Source organism: Phyllostomus discolor, chromosome 7 (genome assembly GCF_004126475.2).
Source record: "Phyllostomus discolor isolate MPI-MPIP mPhyDis1 chromosome 7, mPhyDis1.pri.v3, whole genome shotgun sequence".
NCBI lineage: Eukaryota > Metazoa > Chordata > Mammalia > Chiroptera > Phyllostomidae > Phyllostomus > Phyllostomus discolor.
The window spans coordinates 50,711,136-50,729,406 of record NC_040909.2 but is presented as its reverse complement, the minus strand read 5'-3'; the positions used below and the strand labels follow the sequence as shown (position 1 = coordinate 50,729,406).

The following is an 18,271-nucleotide window of genomic DNA, read 5'->3' as shown; positions in this document are numbered from 1 at the left end:
TGAAATACGCTTTGATTTACAACATTTCAAGAATACAGCTATTCAGTTAAGCCATGGTATACTTTCATTTTAATAGTATAGAAACACTTTCTGCTACTGAATCCCATTAAAATAACTGGATAGATTTTTATTGCATTTCGAATTATGTTTGAGATGGTCTAACTTAAAATACATGCTACATAGCATACTTGAAATTTATCTGGGGAGACCGCAAAGGGATGGGAGGCCATCCTTCAGAGCACTGACACATGCTTAGTGAGAGGCCCATGTGACATGTATGTCACACACATATGAAGATGTCATGGACAGAGTAATTAAACAGTGGTTTCAAAATTGACCTCCAGCCATGATCAGTGTGGCTCAGTTAATTGGTCATCATCCCATAAAGCAAAAGGTCACTGGTTTGATTCCTAGTCAGGGCACATGCCTGGGTTGTGGGTTCAGTCCGCAGTCAGAACCTGTGCAAGAGGTAGCCAATCAATGTTTCTCTGTCACATCAATGTTTTTCTCCTTTTCTTCCCCTCTAAAAATAAATAGATAATTTTTTTTTTAATCTCCAAATGGAAAGTCACAAAATCAGAAACCATATTTTGGCATTTATTCATAATAATTAATTATTTTCCTGAACTTGTAATCTCAAGCATATTCCAGTGAATCTATAGGATTCCATCTAAGTATTGAAGTTATAAATATCTGTGAACAATACCAAAGTATTATTAGCCAATACTTTGGTAAGTGATAGAATTGTTACATTTTAATAACATTTAATATTATTGCAGTTTGTCTAGCTTTGGAAGTTTTAAGTCATAAAATTAATACTTGTATAGTAAGCCTTATTTTAGTTAGCATGTCTGTTTTAAGTTGTTTTTAGAGATATATAATCACAGAATGTTACAATGAAAAAGATCATTTATTTAACTTAAAAATCTGATCAGAATTTTTTTCTTCTTATATAATTTTTATATTAAAGGCATGGGAGAAGTTGCTGTTTGGAGTTTGTTTTTTTCATGCACTTGTACAAGAGAGAAAGAAATTTGGTCCTCTTGGTTGGAATATTCCATATGGATTTAATGAATCAGACTTACGTATCAGTATTCAACAGTTACAGGTAAAATTAGACAGGAACTAACCCTAATGGAGGATCACTGTGTATCACACAGTTACTTAGAATAACTTATTCAGTTCTCCCAACATCACTAACAGATGGGTAGATAGTAATTATAACTATGGTTTAATGAAGCACCGGTTTCATCTGGATTTTTTTCTGCTACAAATAATAGAAAACCTGATTCAAACTGGATTAAAGCATAATAAAACTTATTTCACATTATAAAAAGTACACAGGAAGGATAGGCTCTGGAGTTGGTTGATTTGGCAATAGTGTTGTCATCAAGGACCCTAGTTCTGTCTTTTTGCAGAACCCTTGATGTTGGCTTTATATAGGTCTTCACTAACCTCTATTCTCCTCCACTCTGTCAAATCTACAATTCAGCTCATCAGTCAACATAAACAGGCTGTCTACTTTAAATAGAAAAGGAATTTATTGAAAGAGTATTGGGTAGATCACAGAATCACCAAGACAGCTGGAGAACCAAGGTATCCAGAGCCATACCCAGAATCATACTACGTCTGGTAGGAGCAGCACCTCTACCCTTGTTGAGTATTAGATGTTGCAGCTCACATACCTGCCACACACACTCTGGTCATCAAAAAATATTTTTTTGCTGTTTCTACTTTGTTGCTTTACAAACCCCAGTTCATTCTGGGATGGATGCATCTGAGGATCCAAGCCCAGGGCACAGGTCTAGGCCTTAGCTGTAACAGAGGTTGAGACTCACAATGTGAGGCATTCAGGTGGTCAGCAGGCCCCTCTAAATAAACAAATAGATAGATAGATAGATAGATAGATAGATAGATAGATCGATCCACTGTAAATCCCTACTAACTTAGGCTTTGAACTAGGCACATTACTTATATCAATTCTAATTCTCACAGCAATCCTATAAGGTTGGTATTATCCCTATTTTTAAGAAAACCAAAAGCTAGGAAGTGAACTTGCCCAGCTAGGCCAACATAGAATATTAATACTTTTCTACTTTTTTTGCTGTAATGAAGGCTTTTATGACATGAGGCCCCCTAAAGTTTACCCACAGGTAACCCATGAAGATAATTCTTTCAATCCCATTTCTGTGTGTATTCGGAGGTTATTGATTGATAGATATTTAATGCCACCTTAAAATGGAAATGAAGTGAAAGACTGTTTTTCTCATTTTATGTATCATTTGTTTCAGTTATTTATAAATGAATATGACACAGTTCCATTTGAAGCTATCTCTTACCTGACTGGGGAGTGTAACTATGGAGGAAGAGTGACAGATGATTGGGACAGACGTCTCCTCTTAACCATGCTGGCTGACTTTTATAATCTACACATAATCGAAAACCCTCATTATAAGTTTTCTCCCAGTGGAAACTATTTTGCACCTCCCAAAGGCACATATAATGATTACATTGAATTCATTAAGGTAACTAATACCACTGAAAATAGGGTTAGATTTAAGTGTAATTAGTAAATAGTAAAATATTTCCTAGAAATGTATCAAGTTATATAAGTATTATGATTTTAATCAATTTTTAGTATCTTCTGTTTCTAATAATAATTGAAAATTAGAAAATTTTGATTCCTTTGTTGTTTGTTTCGTTGACTTTTAACCCACTTTGGTCTGTACATGTGTACCTTATGAATTAATGTATCCAGTGAAAATGTGATGCTTGCTTAATCTATTTTGGTAGCAACTTCCATTTACCCAACACCCTGAGATATTTGGATTACATGAAAATGTTGATATCTCCAAAGATCTTCAACAAACAAAAGTTCTCTTTGAGTCCTTGCTCCTCACCCAGGGAGGCTCCAAACAGACAGGGTCCTCAGGAAGTACTGACCAGATTCTACTAGAAATTACCAAAGATATTCTCAAAAAGGTAATGTTTAAAATACCATTTTAACATTTTAAAATATGTTGCTTATAAATTTAAATCAAAATGGTACTGAAATGGCAATCTGAAAACTTCATTTAGGAGCATTATGACCTTGAGTGAGATATATTACCTTTCTGAACATTAGTGTCCAAAGCTACACAGTGGTAGTAAGTTCTTGTGAACATTAAAGAGATTGTGAATTTAAAGTACTGCACATAGCTCTTTGTGGATGACTGGTTGTAGCTGCAGTAGAGCTCCATCAGCCTGCTCCTGCTCCTGACTCACCACTGTGCATTCTCACTGAGAAACAAGTCAGTCAAGAAGCTGTACCCAGCCAAGGCTTTTTTAAAAATTAAATTTACTGGGGTGACACTGGTTAATAGAATCATATAGGTTTCTAGTGTACATTGTATGCCCACTACCTATGGTCAAATGATGGTTTGACCCCTCTGGGAACCACCACATTGCTATCTGTGTCCACAAGTTTCAGTTTTATATCTCACATATGAGTAAAATCATATGGTTCTTCATTTTTTCTGACTGACTTAGCATGATATTCTCAATGTCCATCCATGTTGTCACAAATGGCAGTATTTCATCTTTTCTTATGGTTGACTAGTGTTCCATTGTATATATGTACCACATCTTCTTTATTCAATCCTCTATTGAAGGACACTTTGGCGGTTTCCATGTCTTGGCCACCATGAATAATATTACAATGTACATAGGGGTGCATATATCTTTGCGAATACATGTTTTTAAGTTTGTTGGGTAATTACTCAGGAGAGAGATTGCTGGGTCATGTGGTAACTGTATTCTTAATTTTTGAGGAATCACCAGACTGTTTTCAATAGTGGCTGTACCAACCTACATTCCAACTCACAGTGAATGAGTGTTCCCTTTTCTCCACAACCTCTCCAACACGGGTTATCACTTGTCTTGTTGATAATAGCCATCCTAACAAGTGTGAGGTGGTATCTCATGGTAGTTTTGCTTTGCATCTCTCAAATAGCTAGTGAGGTTGAACATTGTTTCATATGTCTGTTTGCCATTTGTATGTCTTCTTGGGAGAGATGCCTGTTCAGGTCCTCTGCCCATTTTCAGGCATGACTTTTAAAGATACTGGAAAGACATCCATGGAACCTGATTTGACAATTCACCAACTTAGAATTACTCTAACCAGCCACAACATACAGGCTTTGGAGACAGTTGTGTACTGACTTAATCAGAGAGGCAATGTTGTTGTTGATATTTTGTTTGAAAGATCTATCCATTGTTCACAGTGCAGTGTTAAAATCCCCTACTATAATTGTGTTGCTGTCAATATCTTTCTTGAAGTCCTCCAAGATTTTCATTATATATTTGGGTGCTCCTATGTTGGATGCATATATGTTTGTAATGTTTCTGTCTTCTTGATGGATTCTTCCCTTGAGGATTATGAAGTGTCCTTCTGTGTCTCTCTTTATATCCTTGGTTTTGAAGTCTATTTTGTGTGATACAAGTATTGCCACCCTGGCTTTTTTTTTCCTGACCATTTGCTTGGAATATTTTTTTCCAACCCTTCACTTTCATTCTGTGTAGGTCTTTTGTTCTGACGTAGGTTCCTTGTAGGCAGCATATGTGTGGGTCATGTTTTCTTATCCGTTCAGCTACCCCATGTCTTTTGATTGCAACGTTTAATCCATTCACATTTAAGATTATTATTAATACGTACTTATTCATTCCCATTTTACTCCCTTTGTACCTGTGTTCCTCTCTCTCTCACTGTGTTTCTTCTACTTCTTAAAGCAGTCCCTTTAGCATGTCACATAGTGCTGGTTTGGAGGAGGTGTTATTCTTCTAGACTTTTTTTGTCCTGGAAGCTCCTTATTTTTACCTTCCATTTTAATTAAGAGCCTTGCTGAATAGAGTAATCTTGGTTGCAGGCCTTTGCTTTTCATTACTTGGAATATTAAATCAACCTTTTTAATGAATTGACTTCAGCTGTTAGATAGATAGATAGTACTTTGCATAATGCTGGGCACATGGTATGTTCTTAGTAACTTTATTTGTGGATGAACTAATGAACTTATATAACTTATTACCATTTCTAAGCAAAGACCTTTTTAATAATGGAGGAAATGGTCTGAACTTAACTGGATTAAGGAGAAATAATTTTTAAGCTATACCTTAGAAAGTGAGGAGGCAAAGGTAGATAACATCAGCACTAAATTAAACTGTTAGAGCTCTTTCTTTTTTCATAATACAGACCAATGTACTTAGTTAGCCCTACAGCTAATGTGGAATGATACTCCTCTATTCTTACCCTTTTTTCTATGTTAATTCAATAAGAAGTTAATGTAACTTTAAAAAAGATGATAGTCCCAAGCACAGATCTTCACAATTCCCTTCAGAGAAAATAGTGTTAATTTTTCCCCATATTTCAGTGTATTTTACTGTTAGGCACTCTGACATAGCAGAATCTTGACCCATAGTCCCATCTGCCTTGAAAGTCCATGGACAGCACCACTCCTAAACTCTCTCGCAGTAGGTAGCCTTCCTGATACCACTCCTTAAGCACCTATCATTATACGCCTGGCTGTGGCCCCTGAAGAAGAGAGAGGAGAATCAATGCCTATGACCCCTAAGTGAGAGCAAACTAGTCTCTTCTGGCCCCTACTCCTGGAACACTTCTTCTGTTGTTTGCCTCTTCTCATCCTGACCCTTTACCAGTTCCATGTTTTATCTCTGTGGGGAAAGGTTCTTATCCTTGCTGAATGGTGGCATTTACAAGACCCCTAACAGGAAGTCACCGGGCAGTGGAATCTAGGACTTGTTTGGGGTAGAGGGTTATGCTAAGCAAGGGGTCCTTGAATGATACCACCTAGTGTGACTTAGAAAAATTTCTTTTGCAACCACCCATGGACCATCACTTGGATACACTGTGGGTAGCTCGACTTTTTTAGTTTGGGACTTTCCCTGATTGGGAAACTTCTTTATCCCTAAGGAGGGTGAATTCCAGCATCATGTGGCTTAATCATCAGTCCCAAGGTCCCCTTTCATCACTTCTCAAGCATCTCTGAGGTCCTCATAGAAATCAGACACTCGGGCAGCCTTCTCTCTCTCTATGCCCTGGAATTCTGCTATATTCATACATCAATTATTTGACAGTGGCATAAGAGCAAACTACTTGCAGCCAGTCGATAATTGGTTGGAATCAATATAAAACAGTTATAAAATGGTACAGTCAGGTTTTATCAATACAAAATAAGATTCCATTTACAAAAAGAAATATACAACTTTCAGAAATGTTTATCTACTGAGAAGTGCTATGTCCTGCAGCATAGGCCTTGGAGTTAGAGACCTGTGGACTTAAACACATCACTGTGTGACCTGGGCAGTTACTTTTCCTCTCTAACTTAAATGTCCTTATCTGTAAATGAAGATAATATGGCCACATAAGCGGGAAATACCAAGGATTAAATGAGATAATGTATGGAAAGCAGTTAGCACATACTTAACACTTAGTAACTTCTTCGGTTAGTTATCAGTGATATTATAGCTGAATGGAACTAATTATCTATTCTGAGAGTAATATGTGATCTTGCAATCTATTTTTTTAGCTACCAAATGATTTTGACATTGATCAGCCCTACAGAAGTATCCTGTGAGATAGTGAAGAGAGCATGAATACTGTGTTAGTACAAGAAATGGAAAGATTTAACAAGTAAGGATCTATATCCTCAATGATTCAGGGGGTGACCAAACCAACATTGATAAAAAGACATATTGGTATTGACTTAAATTTTAAGAAAAGTTATCAAAACCTGTCATTTCTTTAGAATTCTGCCCTTTATTTATAATTTAATTGCATAACCTTTTGTCCCAGAAGTGAAGATATACTTTTATAATGTTAACAATGATGATAAAAAAAGATCTAGTTAAAAATATTCATTAATCAGAAAGTTCTCATAAATCCATTACTATTCTTTTCAGGGACTAAAGATGAAACAAGCATTAATTAGGCCTGTGTGTAGTCACATCTTTTGACAATTTTCTTCCATTTGACACTTATACACCTCCTTTTTCTTCCAGAGTACAATCTAGGTTGATGAGATAACTCATGGTAACAGACAGATTATTTGCTTTGATATTTTTTAATTGAATTTCCTACAATTCAGTACTGGCTTAAAGAATGGAGACTGTTTGGTCATGAATTTCTAAAGTGTTTCCAAGTTTATCTGGGTTTCTAGACTTGTTTTAAAATAAAACACATTAAAAAACTATAATGCCTTAATTCAGTATTTCATAAGAGCATATAAACATATATATGTATAATATACATACATATATATATATATATAAAATAACATATTATCCCTCAGTTGCTTAGGCCTCCAGCCTAAAAGCCTCACAACAGGTATATTTATGGTGTTCTTAGCAGTTTAGGCCTAAGTGGGAACCCAAGTATTTGGAAGTGCATAAAGGAGTATGCACTTTGTGCTGTGACACAGTGTTTCCTCAGTTTCATCCATTGCATAACACTTGTATAACTTTTTCCACATTTTAAAGTTACCTGTAACATTATTTACATAATATTTTTCCATAAATCATTCTCTTTAAATTATCCTGGCCCTAAGCAATAACAGCCAGAAAGCTAGTTGTATTATTTACTACATTTAAAAATGTTATCATGTCCATTTTGCATAACTTTTAACCACCCATTTTTTTGGCATAATTTTGACCTGAAAAAAGTAATAAGCTACAAGACTGTTTATGGTAGTATGTTTTGAATGGCCAAATAAGAAGCCTAAATATCAACTAACAGTTAATTGTTGGTTATATAAAGTCAGTTATTTTTGTACAATGGAATTCTATGCAGCCATCAATAATGGTGTTATACAAGTAAGTCCATCAGTATTGTTAAGTAAAATAGTACATAACAAAAATCCATTTTTATTTTTATTTTTTTTCACTAAGACTTTGGAGCATTTTCATTCTTGTGCTTTTTTTCTTCTGTTCATTTTGTGTAGTTTCTAGTGCTACATCTTCAAGTTCAATAATCTCTTCTTTTGCAAATATAAAATCTGATTTTAATCTTATCTAGTGATATTTTCATCTCAGATACTGTATTTTACCTCTAGAAATGCAATTTGATCTTTTTAAAAATATCTTCTATTTCTCTACTTAACTTTTGAACAAATAAATATATCTTTTTAATTTTTAGGTTTTTAAAAAACTTATTGTTTAGCCTATTACAGTTGTCTCCAGTTTTCCCCCTTTTGAAAAAATCCTTTTTTAAAAAAAGTAAGGAAAACTGTAAACTAAAATATTAAATGGATTAACCATGGCTGGTGAGATCATGGTTCATTTGTACTTGTTACATTGTGGCTTTTTAACTTCAAAATTTCCTCCAATAAACATATATTAATTGTGTAATAAAAATAAATGTTTTAAGGAATAAGCATTTTCAGTAAATTATAATATAACCATATAGTCACAATCACAGCTAGTAAAATTTGTGTTGTAGATTTATATTTATTGCTATGAAAGATGGTCCATCACACATTGTTAAATGAAAATTGTATATTACAAAACAGTGCATTGTACTATAATCTCTTTTTATTTAAAAATAAAATATGCCTATATGCTTAGAAAATAACAGATGATACAAAATAAAATATTCAGAATGGTTTAAAAGTGTTTATTATTAAAATGAAAAATGTTCATTTAGTATAACCTAAAATTACCTACATTACATGTACAGGTGACTATACTTTGGGAAACACCCTTATAAAGCTGAGTGGAGATTCCTACTATTCTTCTGAAAGGCTCCATGATGAGATTTACTTCATATATATGTTGATGACATATTTTTTTTTCTTGCAGTTTAACTAAAACTATACGTAACAGTCTACGGGACCTTGAAAAAGCTATTAAGGGTGTGGTTGTAATGGATTCTGCATTGGAGGCACTCTCTGGCAGTTTGCTTGTTGGAAAAGTTCCAGAAATATGGGCCAAACGAATCATACCCCAAGTCTTAAGCCCCTAGGAAGTTACATCACAGATTTCTAGCCCGGTTGAGCTTTCTACAGGTAAAAGACTATATCTCATGAGAGACATTAGAAATGGCTATGGTCACCTGAGGTCTCTGAGTTTAATGGAATGTGATTTAGTCAATTTCCTGATAATCTAATCAAAATTTTAGAATATTGCAAATTGCATACATTCAAAGTATTGAGAATTAAAATTTTGCTTTACTCAAACCCAAGTAATATGTGACATTTATATTTTGAAGATTCTGTGTTCATAGTTCAAACATGGTCTTATGATTTTAATACTGATGATAAATCACAAAAAGAGCCTGAGGCTTGGATTTATTGATAATAGGCCATTGTCTTAGAAATCAGTTGCTTCTCAGCTCTTACCTCATAAAAATAGGGAAAAGATGAGTGCTTTGAAATCTTGTCTCCATTCTTACCCCTCACTCTCACCCCAGACACACACATGAGGATGCTCAGAGCAGGAAAGTAAGCATAGGGCAAGCCACTATTTCTCCTTCCTCACACCTCAGCTTACTTCCATCCTATGGTTGGTATTTATATAGGGATAGGGGGTGGGGAGAGACCCAAAAATACTTTTTGGAAACTTACATAGGTATATGACCTTTTAGTGTTTGGTTACTTTTTGATTACATAAAAACTTATTTATTTCACTGTAGAAGTTTATCATAAAATATCCAGTGCATGTAAAGATGTGGAGGGACATGCTTTCTCATACCTCTCCCTTTTTTTGACGTCAACCTTTTCTTATTGTTTCAGTTTAAGTTTCTTAGGTTATTTATTAGTGAGCTTGTGCTTCCTTTGGTATGTGTGCTTGCCATTTGTATATTCTTCTGTGAATTTCCTAGGCCATTTTTATTTTGCACTTATTTTTAAAATGTTAATTTATAGGAGCTTTATACAAATTATACATGTAACCAAAGAACCATTATAGAATTTTTAAGTTTTAAGTGATTACACTGTAGAAGATTTGCCCACTTACTAGCCTCAATTTCTTCATTCATAAAATGGGCACTTTTATTTCATAGGGTAAGTCTATAGTATGTGGTAAGCAGTAAATTGGACTACTCTTTTGTAAATCAGAAATTGTTGAACTTTATCAAATGCCTTCTCAGCATGTATTGCTGGTGATGTCATTTTTATTTTCTTTAGGTCATTATTGCATTGAATTATATTACTACATTTCCAAATGTAAAACCATCTTTGTGTTCCTAGAAAAACCCCTCTTGGTTGGTGGTGTCTTATGCTTTAATTGATTCATTTGTATATTTTAGGCTTTTAAAAAAAGATTTTATTTATTTTTACAGAGGGGGAGGGAGGGAGAAAGAAAGGGAGAGAAACATCAGTGTGTGGTTGCCTCTCAAGTGTCCCCCACTGGGGACCTGGCCTGCAGCCCAGACATGTGCCCTGACTGGGAATCAAACTAGTGACCCTTTGGTTTACACTCTGGTGCTCAATCTACTGAGCCACAACAGCCAGGGCTATTTTTAGAACTTTTGATATACATTACCTATTTATCCTCCAGAAAAATTATGCAATTTTTCCCCATAAGTAGTGATTATGAGTGCCTGTTCCTCAGTAATTTGTGTTCATTTTTATCCTTGCTAATTAGATAAGTGAGTGTGTATACACCTGGGTGATTACTAGCCATATCTACAATGTGCCTTTTACTTCTTCCTGTATGTACTGGCCTCTTTCTGTCCCTTATCAAAAGCACCATTCCCTTGCCACAATTTTACTTTTTTCATACACCAGTTATTTCCCAAACTTTTCTGGAACTTTTATTGGTACTGTTTGCATTTCAGTGTACTGCTTTGTTCCTGAAGGCTTTGGTGAGTCTTTGGCTTAATTATCTAGAGGGGTCCTGGCATGGAGCCAGCTGAAACAGTCTCCAGAACAAATTCAATTTGTTGTTGTTAATATAAGTTCACATCAAACTCTCTACTTTCTGAAATTTGGATTTCCCTTTGAAATCATTCCATTTGAATGAGTAAGAAAGGCCTAACTCATTATTGAGCACCTTTATTACCCTGTAATACGAATCTTCCCCTGAATGGATCTCCCCCATTGTACTCTTATCCTTACAGAGGCTACACAATTTTCTCTTCATCTTTCTTTCTCTTGGACTTTTGACTGCACCTCCTAATCATCCTTAGAGTTAACAGATTAAGCAAATGAGTGATCCAGAGTTTTCTATCCTTTTCTCATTTCTCTTCCATTGTTCACTCTATTTATCTTCTCTTTCTCCTTCCTGTACCTTTTAAAAAAGCTTTCTCACACATTGGCAGTAATTTCATATTAAATTCAGGATCTGATATTATCTGTGTGAATTTGAGCAAGATACACATCTTTCTGGACTCAGTTTTCTCATCTGTAAAATGGGAGGAAAATACCTAATTCACTGAGTTATTTTGTGGACTATTTGAGGTGATAATTGTAAAGCTCTTAGCACAGTGCTTGGTGTGTACTAAGCACTCAGTTAATGGTAGCTATTCAAAGATTGTATAAAAGTAGCTGACCCAGATACTCATGGCATTCTTGGCTAAATGAAGCCCTAGTGTGAGTAAGGGGATTTTCTAAACACTTGCCTTCTGGGTTCTTCTAGCTTTCTTGTGTGTGGTGCTGCTTCTGCCTGGCTTGTGCCCTTATCACACCCCATCTTTTTCTCTATCACTTCTTGATCTGATAGCTTCTAGTATCTGTAGCAGTGGCGTGTTTCAATATCTCCAGCAGTGCTTTGTTCTCTTCCTCCTAGGAAGCAAAGATGGCTTCTTTCATAGTATGCAGCTCTCCCAGAGACAGAGTACTTTGTCCAAAGTACCTTATTGTTGGACAAAGTTGCCAATAGCCTATAGGCAGGTAGCCTATGTATCTAAGAAAAAACTATTTCAATATGGTAATGGACATGTCATAAAAGACCAACATATAAAATGCTCTGGAAACTCAAAGAAGAAAGAAAGTTCTTTTAGCTCAGGAAAGCAGAGTTTGTTTATTGGATGAGATAGTATTTGAATTGGGTCTAAAGGATGAATGAATTCGGACACTGCAAAAAAAAGGTAGAGGACTTAGAGAAATAGCTGTGGCATAATATAATTTAAAGGGGATTCTATTGTGAAAATTTGACATAAGCAAGAACAAAGTTTGTTCCTTTCTGTAAGTGGAAAATCCAGGTAGAAAAGTGGCCCCAGATAGGATTTGAGCTGGGGTACAAACATGGTTACCTGTTCTTGGCTTCTTGCACTTCATCCTTTGGCTCCAGTGTCTGTGAGTTAAGTAGTCTCAGTTGGATTTTTGTCTGATAGCAGCAAGAGAGCAAAAGCAGCTCTAGCCTCACATCCACACAACTTCAAAGAGCTGAAAGTGAGTCTTTTCCCCAAAAGTCCCAGCAAGAGTCTCAGCATTTCTGGCTTTGATTGGGTCACATGTCCTTTCTAGATTCACTCATTGTGACCGGGGGTGTGATTAGATAGGCATGAATCACATGCCCACACCAGGAGGTGTAATACCGCCACAGAAGTGCTTGTATTGAGGGGGTAAGAGGGTTAATCCTCCAGGGAGACATAAGAGTAGTTTCACTTTGAGATAAGGAGAAAACACAACAGATGTCCACTCAGTACAGAGAAGAAACCTGCAACTGGTGCATTCTGGTTAGAATGTAAGATTCTTGAAAGGGAATTAAAAAGGAGAGAGCTAGAAATACAACTTGGAGCCAAATTTTGAAATATCTTGAACAGGAGACTAAGGTAAATATAATCTCTAATTTGGTGGGATAGTGGTAGATCATTGAAGAATCATTAGAGATACTAGACCTGAACCAAACCATGCATGGTGAGGTATAGTCTAGCAGCATTATTACAGATATATTGAACAAAGAGAGAAGAAACAAGAAGAGGTACACATTGATACAGAAAGAAGACCATAAATATCTAAACTGGAATGGGGGCAGGGGGCATGGAGGCCGGGAGGTAAAGAAGGTTAAATAACTGAAATCAACACATGAGGGCTATAGTTAGCTAATGGGTAATATTTCTGAAGATGGGTGCTTTTGAGTGGGATTAAGTAATACAATAAATCTAAATAATTTATATTTGGCTTTTTGAAGAAAATTTGAATCTTTGAAACTTTGTTTTATTCAGGTTAATGCTAAAAATGAGTTCGAACTTTCCAAGAAGAGTAACTAGAAGGAAAAGAAGTAGGAGGGCCAGGATAGGTTATAGGTTTGGTGTCAGGGAAGAGAGCCCTGTGGTGGAAAGCTGTGGGCAACACACACAAAACCCAGAATCAGGGACTGTGTGTCAGGTGACACTTGTGTAAGTTGAACAAATGAACATAATGCATTTTGGTTTTCCTTTATAGGACTGGTATAATTCAGGAGCACCTTGTGTATTTTGCTATCTGGTTTCTTTTTCACCCAAGCCTTTTTAACTGGAGCTATGCAGAATTATGCCAGAAAATATACCATCCCAATTGATTTACTAGGATATGAATTTGAGGTATAGTAACTCCTTAATCTCCACAGTATATGATTACATCAAAGTCATGTATTTAAGCAAAGAGGATATGCAGAATTCATATTTTATAGCACATTATATACAGTTTGACTTCTTTTCATTCTTTGAGTTTCACAAAGAAAGGATATAATATTTATCTTACTGTATCTATCATAGAGCTTTTATATATCTCAATATTGAATTCAAATAACCCAGTAACATTTGAAATCTTGCTCCTGGGCATACATTGTCAGTTTTGGCTCAAACAAACTCATAAAAATTCTCTTTTAAAAAAATTCAATGCTGCTCTTCTATTTTAGCAAACTTTAATATGAAGTACAGTAAAACCCGATAAAAGGCTTCCAAAAGGACTGTATTGTACGTTTTTACATTTACATTTTACTGAAACATTTATAGTTTAAGAAGCTATACGATAGTGGAGTTTCCCTGAATGTGTTGTGAAGATTTAGCTAATGTTTTCTTTATGACACTGAAGTTTTCTGGGGAGGAGATCATTACCATCATGTGCCTCTACCTTCAGGTTATTCCTTCTAATACATCTGAGACAGCACCAGAAGATGGAGTTTATATCCATGGGTTGTATCTCGATGGAGCACGCTGGGACAGAAACAAGGTCTGTGGTTTCCATTGGGAACACCTCTTTGGTTGTAGCTAAATCTTAGGTCGAATAGCATCTTCCCCTATTTCCCAAGTCAGGGTTAGACTTTGCTCTCAAGGGAGGTTAAAGGCCAAGGCAGACAAAATCACTTAAGAAGGAGCAAGAAAGTGGTTCTACAGAGATAATTTATTCTAAGACAGGACTACCTGTGAGAAGACTTGAATGCACATAGTTCATTTGATTATTTCTCTTTTTCATCACTGTACTGGGTGATGAAATTTCTCTTAACTTACTTTTCTTTATATATACATTTATCTTTTTCTTTCTTTCTTCCCTCCTTTCAAACAAATAGGCAAACAAACAATGTAGCATAGGGGAAAGAAACCACATTTTCTGGATAGGCAGACCTATGTTTGAATGCTGACACTGGCATTTAAGAGCTATGTTACTATGAGAAAACTGCTCAACCTTTCTGAGCCTCCACTCTTTATCTGTGAAATAGAAATGGGGACAAGATTATTGTGAGGGTCAATGTTGTAGCTCAGTGTCTACCTCATGGGCAGTACTTTAAAAATGGCAGGAGTTGATATTTGTCCGCTGTTTGTACATGTAGCCTTTCCATACTTTCATTTCAATTCTTCATTGCCTCTTCCTTGGGTTTGATTTTGTTGTTGTTGTTATTGTTCTTTCTTTTTTTTTACATTTTTTTTCTGCTATCTCTGGTTATCTCTTATAGTAACTATCCAAGTAGTAATTTCTAAGAAGAAATTTTCATCTTATGTCTAATAAATATATCTCAATTTCTCTTCACAGTGGATTACTTGCTGAACAATATCCCAAACTTCTGTTTGACCTGATGCCCATCATATGGATAAAACCAAGTAAATATACTTCTAACAAAATTTCTTATAGTTTTAGGGAGGATAATGATAGATATTTTTAACTGTTCCTCCAAATAAGTCTCTGCTCAAACCTATCAGAATTTTGTCCAGTTACAGTAAGTAGAGACAGTGTTTACACTGGAAATATATGGTTCCTCCCCCTTTTTGTGTTGCATTTACATTATTTTAGGAATATCATTCTGCCTCTTTTTGCTCTTACCCCTTGGGATGTAACATTTCTTTGCCTCTCCCCTACCAGTCTACTTTCAGAGTCTAGAGCTTCCCATCAATATTTTGATTCTCAAGTGCCTTTCTTTGCACACCTCTCAGAGACACAAATAGAGTTTTTGGCTATAAAAAATGCCTAGGCACAGGAGTCAGCCAGATGCCCCAAAGCCACTGGGGTGCAGGCCACTTATGCTCCCTTGGGAAAACAACTTGCTCCTTCCCTCCTCCTGCTGTCATCATTTTCCACAAGTCTGAACAAATGAAATTCATTCTTTTGTTTTCTCTTTTTCTCTAATTTTTTTTTATTCTCAAGTAACTGCAAATGAAAAGATTTACAAATCACCCATAATCACTACTCAACCCATTAAGTATTTTTATTATTAATGCAGTTCAATTTATAACTAGGAGAAATATGACCTTAGTTTAGAAAGACTCTTAGTATCTCATCCCTAACTTTTCAAGGATTGTATATAAGTTCTTTTTGTGAGTAGGTAAGAATTGGTGTGGTTTTCTTATAATAATCTGCTGTAAACAAATAGTAACTTCAACTTCTAATTTAGGGATTCCTGTTTTAGAGCTCTAAGCAGTTGTCTCCTTTTTTGCATCTCTCCCATTACCTGTGCTGTATTTTATTCCTTCTTCCCTACCGTCGTCTCCTTCTCATAGTCCTTCTCTCCCAAGTCCACTTCGGTGTTTTCTTGCCTAGTAAATAATCTGGACCTTAAAATCAATTCCCGTCCTCTAGACCTACAATCATGAACCATACTAAATCACTTCTTTATTCCATAACTATAATTACTATAAACTTTTTAAAACACCAACTTACAAGTATTCAAATATTATAACCATAGTCTAAGATTTAGTACTTGCCATTTTATTACAAAATAGTTGTTCTTTAGTACCACTGCCTGTTTTTCCTTTACCAAATGAACATGTTTCTTTTGTTTTTGTGTTTTTTTTTCAAGCTCAAAAGTCTGAGATTGTGAAGTCGAATGCCTACATTTGTCCCCTCTACAAGACAAGTGAACGGAAAGGAACTCTTTCCACTACAGGACATTCTACTAATTTTGTCATTGCATGTTGTTAAAAACAGACCAACCTACTCAACACTGGATTAAGCGCGGGTTGCTTTGCTTTGTCAGTTGGATGACTAAATTGGACAAATTTAAGAAAACATCTGAAGTGTAAAAAAAAAACACCCCAGTGTTTTCACACACTTCAAGATATATATATACACACATATATATATAAATAATAAAACTAAGTACCTTGGTAACATTCTTAAATTGTCTTTTTGAAAGGTCTTCGCCTTGCCACCCTCCCTGATACATCACTGTTGATTGGAATACAGCCTTCGTTTTTGTTTTTTTGTTGTTTTAAATACAATATAGTATTGATTATGCCATTACAGTCATCCCACTTTCTTCTCCCCTGTATTCCCCTCCACCCTGTACCCCACCTCCCACTGTTATTCCTCCACCTTACTTCATGTCCATGGATCCTACATATAGTTCTTTGGCTTCTCCATTTCCCGTACTATTCTTAAACTACCCGTCTATTTTGTACCTACCGTTTAATGCTACTTATTCCCTGTACCTTTTCCCCAATTCTGCCCCCCTCTCACTCCCTACTGATAACCCTCAATGTGATCTCTACTTCTGTGAATCTGTTCCTGTTCTAGTTGTTTGCTTAGTTTGCTTCTGTTTTTGTTTTTAGATTTGGTTGTTGATAGTTGTGAGTCTGTTCTCATTTAACAATTTGTATTTTTTATCTTCTTTTTCTTAGATAAGTCCCTTTAACATTTCATATAATAAGAGCTTGGTGGTGATGAACTCCTTTAACTTGACCTTATCTGGGAAGCAATTTATCTGCCCTTCCATTCTAATGATAGCTTTGCTGGATAGAGTAATCTTGGATGTAGGTCCTTGCCTTTCAAGAGACTTGGAATACTCTTTCCAGCCCCTTCTTGAATGAAAGGTTTCTTTTGAAAAATCAGCCTGATAGTCTTATGGGCACTCTTTTATAGGGAACTGTCTCCTTTTCTCTCACTGCTTGTTTAAGATACTCTCCTTATCTTTAACCTTGGGTAATGTAATTATGATGTGCCTTGGTGTATGCTTTCCTTGGGTCCAACATTTTTGGGAGTCTCTGAGCTTGTTGGACTTCTTGAAGTCTATTTCCTCCACCACATTGGGAAATTTCTTCCTTTATTATGTTTTCAAATAAGTTTTCCATTTCTTGCTCTTTCCTTTTCTTCTGGCAACCCCTATGATTTGGATGTTGGAATGGTTAGAGTTGTCCCAGAGGTTCCTGAGCCTCTCCTCATTTTTTTGAATTCTTGTTTGGTGAAACGTTTATTTCTTCCTTCTGTTCTAAACTGCTGGATTTGGGTACCATTTTCTTTTCCTGTTACTGTTGGTTTCCCTTTATTTCACTTTGCATAGCCTTCACTTCTTCCTGTGTTTTGCAACCAGACTCACCATTTCTGTGAGCATCCTTATTACCAGTGTTTTCAACTGTGCATCTATAAGGTACACAGATTGCACCATTTCTTCATCACTTAGTTGTATTTTTTCTGGAGCTTTGATCGGGTCTTTCATTTGGAATATTTTTCTTTTGTCTTGGCACACCTGTTACAAGGTAGTAAGGGACAGAGCCTTAGGTATTTGCCAGGGCAGGGCAACCCACCTTGCTGCTTTGTAGCACTGTATGTTGGGGAGGGGTCCAAAAGGGAATAATGCCATTCTCTCCGATTTGGGCCAGTTTCAGTCACTTTCTGCACTACCCACAAGCAAATTGGGCCCTCTGGTGCTGATTCCATGTGGATGGGTTTGTGTATGTTGTAGGACCCTGTGGGTCTCTCCAATGAACTTTCCTATGAGGCTGGGAGTTTTTCCCGCTGCTGCAACCCCCACAAGTTTTTTCCAGTCAGAGGTTTTAAGTCTTTATTTCCCAGTGCTGGAACCCTCAGTTTTGCAGTTTGTCTCGCTCCCCAGTTGTTCTTTCCAGTTTATCTGAATGAAAATGTGGGAC

At 36.0% G+C, this 18,271-nt stretch overlaps 1 protein-coding gene across 1 annotated transcript in view; it reads left to right on the top strand.

Moving 5' to 3' along the window:
- Positions 1-16,460, top strand: part of DNAH12 (dynein axonemal heavy chain 12) — a 275,242-nt gene extending 258,782 nt beyond the window's left edge. The window contains 14 exon segments of the mRNA XM_028518986.2: positions 971-1,108; positions 2,292-2,525; positions 2,794-2,982; positions 6,582-6,685; positions 8,848-8,983; positions 8,986-9,028; positions 9,031-9,053; positions 13,377-13,407; positions 13,410-13,513; positions 14,052-14,138; positions 14,938-15,010; positions 16,204-16,311; positions 16,314-16,361; positions 16,364-16,460. Of these exon segments, the coding sequence (XP_028374787.1) occupies positions 971-1,108; positions 2,292-2,525; positions 2,794-2,982; positions 6,582-6,685; positions 8,848-8,983; positions 8,986-9,028; positions 9,031-9,053; positions 13,377-13,407; positions 13,410-13,513; positions 14,052-14,138; positions 14,938-15,010; positions 16,204-16,311; positions 16,314-16,361; positions 16,364-16,392 (1,347 nt within the window). The 3' untranslated portion in view covers positions 16,393-16,460.
- Positions 16,461-18,271: the final 1,811 nt, after the last annotated feature.